Source organism: Silurus aristotelis (assembly GCF_946808225.1).
Source record: "Silurus aristotelis genome assembly, chromosome: 28".
Taxonomy (NCBI): Eukaryota; Metazoa; Chordata; class Actinopteri; order Siluriformes; family Siluridae; genus Silurus; species Silurus aristotelis.
The window spans coordinates 1338166-1347570 of NC_139601.1; the positions used below are offsets into that span (position 1 = coordinate 1338166).

At 40.6% G+C, this 9405-nt stretch overlaps 1 protein-coding gene across 5 annotated transcripts in view; it reads left to right on the top strand.

Moving 5' to 3' along the window:
• Nucleotides 1-9405, top strand: part of slc38a3a (solute carrier family 38 member 3a) — a 37161-nt gene that overhangs the window by 18898 nt on the left and 8858 nt on the right. For all 5 annotated transcript variants that reach the window (XR_014532202.1, XM_083533808.1, XM_083533810.1 and 2 more), the window contains 4 exons: nucleotides 3619-3692; nucleotides 4456-4548; nucleotides 5699-5780; nucleotides 9180-9262. Coding sequence is in view for 4 of the 5 variants with exons in the window: in XM_083533808.1 (XP_083389934.1) it covers nucleotides 3619-3692; nucleotides 4456-4548; nucleotides 5699-5780; nucleotides 9180-9262 (332 nt within the window). In the remaining variant the exon portion in view is untranslated. The remainder of the gene's footprint in view (nucleotides 1-3618; nucleotides 3693-4455; nucleotides 4549-5698; nucleotides 5781-9179; nucleotides 9263-9405) is intronic.

Below are 9405 nucleotides of genomic sequence, written 5' to 3' on the forward strand. Positions count from 1 at the left end.
AGATGGGGATGCCCCTACTACATAGCAAACCACAGCTCTTTTTGCTCTTTTGTCTCTCAGTCACTTCAGCTGTGACATCTTTGGGATTTGAACTTGCAATCTCCTTTCCTCATTGCTCTTATAGTTATTGTAAATTACGTTTACTGCATTTCGGCATTATGGTGAGGAGAGGATCAGTAAAAGTCGTGGAAGTTATGAGGTGGAACCTCCATGGATCAAACGTGTTCCACATACACTCACTTGGATTAAGATTTGGAAGATGATTCAATCAACACTTTGAACTTGTTTTTTAAATCGTTCATGAACAGTTTCTTAAGATCTTTTGAAGATGCTGAACAGGTTGTATCCTGTTGAAAGAGGACACTGCTGTTCATGAACACCGTTCCCATGTAATGGTGTATGGGGTGTAAATAACATCCACGTGCCTTTGCCATTAATATCACCAAACAGCTAATGCTAGAAAGTCAAGAAAGCCTAGTAAGATGTAGCATCAACTCAGACCCAATCATGTGCCTAAGTATACTTATGTTAAGTGTAGGATGTTTAATAATTGTATTGTAGTGGCTAATAATGATGCTGACACTTCATCAGTAGCTCCTATTCATGATTAACTAAGCAAGAAACTGCCCCTGAAAAGTGTTTGCTTATACACTGGGCTTGTTCGGCTGACTTCTGCACTCTCCGACTGAAAATCTCATTTGCTGAAAGAAGATGAAGGAGAAGTAGAAGAGAAAAAAACAAAGACTGAGAACAGAGTTGAAATGGGGGTGAAGGACGTGCTTGGCAGAAAACTGGTCAGCACATCTCCTGCCAAAGTCATCAAAACTCTGTAACTGTACAGAAAGACTGAGAGAATAAAAGAGAGAGAGAGATAGAGAGAGAGGGAGAGAGAGAGAGAGAGAGAGAGAGAGAGAGAGAGAGAGAGAGAAGTCTTATTTGTAATCAGAAGGAGAAGACTGTGTGCTTCAGCCGTCCACCCAGAGCAGCTTGTCCAGCTGTGGATAGCTGGAGACTGGTGTGATATTTTTAGGACACATGCTTGTCATCTTTTAAACTCTTTTATCTGTCTGCTTGTTGGAATTTGGAAAAAAAAAGGCTTCCAGTTATTTTCACGTCATTAACCTCTAATCCTCAATCAGATATAAACGGAATGAAAACAAAATTACATCCAACATCTCTTATCTGACGTATTCATCACACATCTCTGAAACTAGCGCCTCTTATAGGTTAGATGCTTTTGTTTTAAAAATATGGTCGAATTGTAAATGTGCAGTTTGGGATTTTTACTCAAAAGTAGCTCGAAAATCAAAAGTTTGGCGTAAATGTGTATGGATTCGTTTTTTCAGTCATGTTTTTGTGGAATATTTGATCAAATTATTTTATTTTATTTTGACTTATCTTCATTCTTTCCTAGTTTAATTTGACTGGTTGTCGGCTGTCAAGAAAAAACCCACATAATTTAAATATTGTTTTCGCCTCTTACTTTTGCATAAGGACTACATGCACAATCAGGAGCTTAGAGTGAACCAGGTGAACCAGGCAACGTTCAGGATGAAGGTAGACAAAATCTGAGATACCTGGAACAAAAAGACAAGATTTGTAAATACATGCAAACAAACATGCAATACTTTACACGCTATTCATGGCTAGCAACAGACAAGACTCGTTAATTACTGCGGCAACAGACACATGAGAAGAAAGTAAACAGGCCTGTTGGATTGTATTCTGTCAACAGAGCAAGATGAGGAATGGATTTGGTTAGAGGAGCAATAACCATGCACTCTTTTCTGTTCAATGGGAAGAAAATTGATTTGTTGGTTAAACCACAACAAAACAAGAGGTTGTGGTTTGTAAAGTGTCGAGTCAGTGTCAGTCGAAAGTGAATAATTAGTTAAAATGACACACTATCAATAGCATCAATTCCTATAAAGTCTTATATCCTCCTGTAACTAAAACTCATACACTGCCTGCTGGTTCATGTGAAAATTTATTTGTAGATCAGATTACAGCAATTGGGTTCTTACACTGTGCACTGGCACTGACACGTCTATACATATGCCATTCATGGTATTTGATCATTTCGAGCCAAAATCATTTTTTTGTATTTAACAGATATTGAGATAAAATTCCCATCCTGATGATTTCATCCCATTCCGCCTGCTAAAACAGGTTCTCAGTGTAGCCGAGGCTCCTCTGTCTTATTGATACTTGTATTAGCACTGGATGGTTTTAAACATGCTGTGGTGGAACTGGTTTGGGGGAAAAAAACATAATTTGGATCTTTTTGTTCTGTGAAATTATAGACTAATCTCAATCTAGACTTAATCTAGATCAGATTCCTTTACATGTACAAAGGACTAAATGCAAAAACAGAGGTGATCGAGATTTTGCTGTGGAACAATTTGCCTTATTATTATAAGGGCAGCATTAAATCTGGATATTTTTAATAGTTTGTTAAAAAAAACTCTGGCTTTAAATTCCTAAAGAATGTTAAGTTTTAGTTATTGTCTTTTGTGTTTGAGATGTTGTGAATGCTTTATTTGTTTTAATTAGTACTGCTTATTGTAAAGCACTTCGTTAATCCCTTGTTATAAAAGGCGCTTTATAAAGTAACTTTTGATTTGATTGATTTAAACATGCATAATACACTAAAAAACACTAAAATATACCTGAAATGATGTATTTAATAAAATAATTAATAAAGCGGTGTTCTTATCACATTTATGCAGCATGATGCATCTGATACACAGACACGAAACTGATTCATGTTAGATTGCAAATGATTTACGTACGATTTCTTATATTTATCTTTTAAATATTTTCCGTGATAATATGATTGTCATTAAAGTCTTGCTGCTACACATGAAAGAGGTTTTGTTCTATAGAAGAACATCCTGTGCTGCAGGTGAGCATCCTGTGCCCCAGCTGCGTATCGTAGCTACATCATCACAGATAATGAGATAATAGCCCTTTAATGTAGTGTTTTCGTTGTATTGTGCTCTCTGTTGGGTTTCGCACAGTAATCTGTAGTGAGATATTAGTCATTAATCACAGAGTAACTCTTTTTATTGTCCTCCTGATGAAACGGTAATCAGGGTGTAAAATCGGCCCAAACAACGACAACATATTTGTTACGTCCTAATGAGCTCTTTTTAAAAAGACGACTTCCTCCTTTGTTGAGTGGCAAAAGGAATGCGTGATTTAATCTGATTATTGATTATATTCAGCTATGTTAATGATGCACATGCTAGTGCTGAAAATGCTCAAATAAAAAACATTGGTGAAAAGATAAAGGATAACCTGCTTCATCATTCATAAAACCTGAAACCAGCCTGCATCTGTTTTTAAACTACTGTAATACATGTGTACCTCTTACATATACACACGCTCACGGACGGCAGTGACTGGCTGGTGTCTGGAGATTGATGATATGATCATATGATGATGGGGAGATGTTGTCTAAATCTTTTAACGATTTCTGACTATATGTATTATGTTTATATTGTTTTTAATCATTGTTATTGTTCGTAACTGATTTTTCTGTAAATGCTGCAGATTTGCACAAAGCTGTGTTTTATATTAACCAAACATTGGTGGTAAACATTGTGCGTGTCTCAGGTTCCTCCTGACGGCCGTGGCATCTCTTTCGGCCTACTCCATCCACCTGCTGCTCAAGGCCTCGGGCATCGTCGGTGAGTCCCATGTCTGATTTCAGAACAGTTCCTAAACTTAGCGGTATCTAAATGGGTCGGGTTTGAATATAAAACGATTGATTTGTTATGAGAGTGTCCCCTGGTGGTCTAGTGGTTAAGATGCAGCGCTCTCACAGGGAACTAACTCCAGCCACTCTCAGTGCCGGTCCCAAGCCCGGATAAATGGGGAGGGTTGCGTTAGGAAGGATCCGCTGTGGCGGAGAAGCCGAAAGAAAGAAAGGAAAGAAAAGATTTGTTATGAGAGTGTTAACATTTTCCGAGCGCATCATCTCCATCATGATAACGAGCTGTGTGAATGTGGTTAATGTTAAATGAGCTGCATCTGGAGGACTGAGGATCAGGACTGCATTAAGATAGTACATCTCTTTCTCTCACACACTCACACCAAAGAATCCCAGGGATGGATTTTAGCCAGCAAGCGCATGAATTCTGGAGCGAGAGCTAAAAATAGCGCCCATGCATCACCGAGTGTGGCTGTCTCACCTCTCTCTGACATCAGCGTCTGGGTTACAGCAGGAGGGTTTACGCAAAAATAAAAACAGTGAAGAAATGTCTTTTATATAAGGGTTGTTTTTTTATGAGTGTGTGTCGATTGTTTTTGTGGATTCATGTGCATTCATGAATGGTCTTAGTGCACTTGTTTTGTCCTTATTTAGTGTGTGTGTGTGTGTGTGTGTGTGTGTGTGTGTGTGTGTGTGTGTGTGTGTGTGTGTGTGTGTGTGTGTGTGTGTGTTTTCTGCAGGTATCCGTGCATACGAGCAGCTAGGTTACCGAGCGTTCGGTACACCAGGCAAAATGGCAGCCGGGATTGCGATCACACTGCAGAATATCGGAGGTGAAACCACAATGTCATACAATCACAACGATCGTGTACATTATGTTAGAAATAGACACGAACAAACAGGCACACACACACGCGCACGCACACTCAGACACGTTTCACTTGTAATATACACAAAAGTAAGTACACCCCTCACATTTCAGCAACCATTTTAGTATAATCTTCTAAAGAAACAAAACTATAGGAATGAAACTTGGATATATTTGAGATGTGCCGCTTGTGTAGCAGTACAGATTCACTTTCCTCTAAAAATACAACATACAGCCATTACTGTATATAAATAATGGCAACAAAAGTAAGTACACCCTAAGTGAACATGTCAAAACGGTGTCCAAAGTGTGAATATTCAGTGTAGCACCGTTGATATGTAGCAATGCTTTAATCCTTCTGGGTATGGAACTCACCAGAGCTGCACAGTTTGTTGCTGGGATCCTCTTTCAGTCCTTCATAATGACATCACGGAGCTGCTGGATGTGTTTGGGGTCATTATTGTGTTGGAAAACTGCCACAAATCCTCCATTTGTTTAAGTGCTGAGGTGGTGCTGAGAGAACGTGCTGGAGAAACAGTTTAGTGAGGAAAAATCAATACATATAAAACAATGGTCACAAATTATTGGACAATTTCTAAATAATGAAAGCCGAGCGCATGCACTAATAATAGTATATAAATAAATGTTTTATTTTTTTTATTTTACCAAAGCTGTGTTAGGTTTATGATTTTATTCCCATAATCCTCACATTGTTCGCACACACATGTGCGATTTGCACACTTTGTATATTTGTTGTTAAACAAGTGCTCCAGCACCAGTTCCTCTAAACGTCTCCCTGCAACATTGTCATCAACGTCTCAAGTGTTGCTCAAGTCTCTGTTTATAGTCACTTTCCTACAATTGTCTTTTTTTTTAGAAATTCCATCAGTCGGATTTTTGAAGTCCACAATGAGATAAAAAGCCTGTGTGCTGTCGGGAAGGAATTCACACACGTTTATACAGTATAAATATAGAAATGTAATTTCCTTGAGTTTTGTGACATTTACTTCAAGGATAATAATCACAATCCTCTGTGGTATGGGTGGGTATGTGTGTGTGAGACATTGTTTGAGTTGTCTCTCATGACTGTCTTCTCTGTCTTTTCTCTCTCACAGCCATGTCCAGCTATTTGTATATAGTGAAGTATGAATTCCCTCTGGTGATTCAGGCCTTTCTCAAGGTGGACACACAATCTGAGTAAGTATATATATATATAGTTTTTTTGTTCTTTTTCTTATAAAGTACAATTTACACACACACACACACACACACACACACACACACACACACACACACACACACACACACACATGCTGGACTGTGGAGATGGATAGTTTTACATTTAAAAATATCCCAATAAATATAACATCACCATGTCCACAACATGACCACAACCACCTGGGACACGTTGTTTAATCGGGACAGGTATTTACGTCAGATGTTTTATAGCTCTCCTTGTCGGTCTGTGTGTATCGTAGTCTCGTAGTCGTCTAGCCGATTTGTTTCTTCTTTATGTTTTGTAGTAATTTATGTCACTGTAAAGAAATGACCATTTCTGACCATTTTCACTAGGTTTTTCACTAAATTTTGTGGAGTTTCTGTGCAAAATTTGTAACAATGCATGACCATGTCTGGTACTGTAATGCAATATGAAACATCACTTTATTTTACAGCGATGTAAAATCATGTTTGTTGGGACAATTGTACTATTAAATCGTGAACGCGTTTCACAAAAGTGTCCATTTTCAAATTATTTGGGATAATTGTAATAATCAATCACAGTTCATGTATGTGGGTGGTTTTAACTCAGTGGTTAAGACAATAAGGCCCCAATAAGACCATCCACAGGGTTCGACCGCCTGCCATGTGCACAAGGCGGTGCATGATGTACTTCTTTCCCCTAAACAGTCAGCTTAATTAGTCAAACCTGCACGAATCATTCCCTCTGTGTAACTTTACCTACAGATCCACCATGTGTGTGTGTGTGTGTGTGTGTGTGTGTGTGTGTGTGTGTGTGTGCGCACACGTGTGCTTTCTCCCAGAATCCCTGAGGCCTTGTGAGTGTCTCACAAATACAGAGCGTGTATGTAAGTGATGCGATTGTGTGTGTGTGTGTGTGTGTGTGTGTGTGTGTGTGTGTGTGTGTGTGTGTGTGTTTATTTGTTGAAGGTCAGATGGTGGATATGCACAGCTTGGTGTGTGTGTGTGTGTGTGTGTGTGTGTGTATGTGTGTGTGTGTGTGTGTGTGTGAGTGAGTGAGAGTGCCATGCAGATGGCAGATGCACTGAAACACTCAGAAGGGCATTTCAGACAAACCATCATGGAAATGACCTGTGAGTGTCTGCAGCCCGTTTGCATATTCACTCCTGGAGCTGCGAGGAGACTCACCACAGGGTTATGAAGGATGCAGACAGTTTCCATGGTGATAGCTTACTTTTAAATCCTTTGTCGAAAGGAGTTTCAATGTTTTTACAAAAGCATTTGTGATGCATTTATCTGAATTAAACATCGGGACAACGAAGCTGAGATTTTGGAAAAGGTTCAACCCAAATGAAGAGACCAAATACTTTCTTTTGTAGTCTGAATATACAGAAAGGTGTGTGTGTGTGTGTGTGTGTGTGTGTGTGTGTGTGTGTGTGTGTGTGTGTGTGTGTGTGTGTCTCAACTCTGACTCATCCTCCTGCACACTTGAGACTGGAAGAGTCACAGAACATAGCAGTTTTTTTTTTCTTAAACACACACACACACACACACACACACACACACCCTGCTGCTTGGTTTTATCCACTTAATTATAAGCATCATTTTCTGTTCTTTCCCACCAAAGTCTGCCTCATTGTCCTCACTACACACACACACACACGCACACACACACACACACACACACACACACACACACACACACACACACACACACACACACACACACACAAACCCGTCCTCAGGATGATGAAGTCTCTCTGTGTGTTGTTGCTTTCAGAGTGTCTCAGCCTGACACTTGCTTCCTGTTCCAGGTTGTGATGTGGCAGGTTCTGTGTTCCTTTTGGCCTGTGTTCCTTTTAGGGGGGGAGATAATCAGCTTAAGGGCTTTAGAGAAGGGGGAAATAAAGACAGTGTGGGGGGGCGGGGTTCTGTTCTAAATAGAGGACGGTGGGATTCGGGTTGGACCACTAAGGTCTGAGTGGAAAACACTTCACTTTCCCATCGAAAGCTTCATCCATGATCAAGATGAAGGGTTCAAGTAGACTGAGACTGACACACAGAGTCTTCCTCACTGTATCTGACACGCAGAGTCTTCCTCACTGTATCTGACACACAGAGTCTTCTTCACTGTATCTGACACGCAGAGTCTTCTTCACTGTATCTGACACGCGGAGTCTTCTTCACTGTATCTGACACAGAGTCTTCTTCACTGTATCTGACACACAGAGTCTTCTTCACTGTATCTGACACGCAGAGTCTTCTTCACTGTATCTGACACGCAGAGTCTTCCTCACTGTATCTGACACGCAGAGTTTTCTTCACTGTATCTGACACACAGAGTCTTCCACACTGTATCTGACACGCAGAGTCTTCTTCACTGTATCTGACACGCGGAGTCTTCCTCACTGTATCTGACACACAGAGTCTTCCTCACTGTATCTGACACACAGAGTCTTCTTCACTGTATCTGACACGCAGAGTCTTCTTCACTGTATCTGACACGCAGAGTCTTCTTCACTGTATCTGACACGCGGAGTCTTCTTCACTGTATCTGACACACAGAGTCTTCCACACTGTATCTGACACACAGAGTCTTCTTCACTGTATCTGACACACAGAGTCTTCTTCACTGTATCTGACACGCAGAGTCTTCTTCACTGTATCTGACACGCAGAGTCTTCTTCACTGTATCTGACACGCGGAGTCTTCTTCACTGTATCTGACACAGAGTCTTCTTCACTGTATCTGACACACAGAGTCTTCTTCACTGTATCTGACACGCGGAGTCTTCTTCACTGTATCTGACACGCAGAGTCTCCCTCACTGTATCTGACACGCAGAGTTTTCTTCACTGTATCTGACACACAGAGTCTTCCACACTGTATCTGACACGCAGAGTCTTCTTCACTGTATCTGACACGCGGAGTCTTCCTCACTGTATCTGACACACAGAGTCTTCCTCACTGTATCTGACACACAGAGTCTTCTTCACTGTATCTGACACGCAGAGTCTTCTTCACTGTATCTGACACGCGGAGTCTTCTTCACTGTATCTGACACGCGGAGTCTTCTTCACTGTATCTGACACACAGAGTCTTCCACACTGTATCTGACACACAGAGTCTTCTTCACTGTATCTGACACACAGAGTCTTCTTCACTGTATCTGACACGCAGAGTCTTCTTCACTGTATCTGACACGCAGAGTCTTCTTCACTGTATCTGACACGCGGAGTCTTCTTCACTGTATCTGACACACAGAGTCTTATTTACTGTATCTGACAGTCTGCTTCAGAGTTCTTTAAAATGTTCCTGTCTAATACTCAGTGGTATTTGTAAACATGCTTTTGTTCCCTTTTCTTTCTCACACTTGTAACACTTTATTTACCTCCAGGGAATGGTATCTGAACGGTAATTACCTGGTGGTGATCGTGTCCATCTGCATCATTCTACCTCTAGCTCTGATGAAGCAGTTGGGTAAGTCGGACTTTAATGTGTCTTATACGCATCAGAGTGATGATATGTTTCTCAAACGCGTGTGTGTGTGTGTGTGTGTGTGTGTGTGTGTGTGTGTGTGTGTGTGTGTGTGTGTGTGTGTGTGTGTGTGTGTGTGTGTGTGT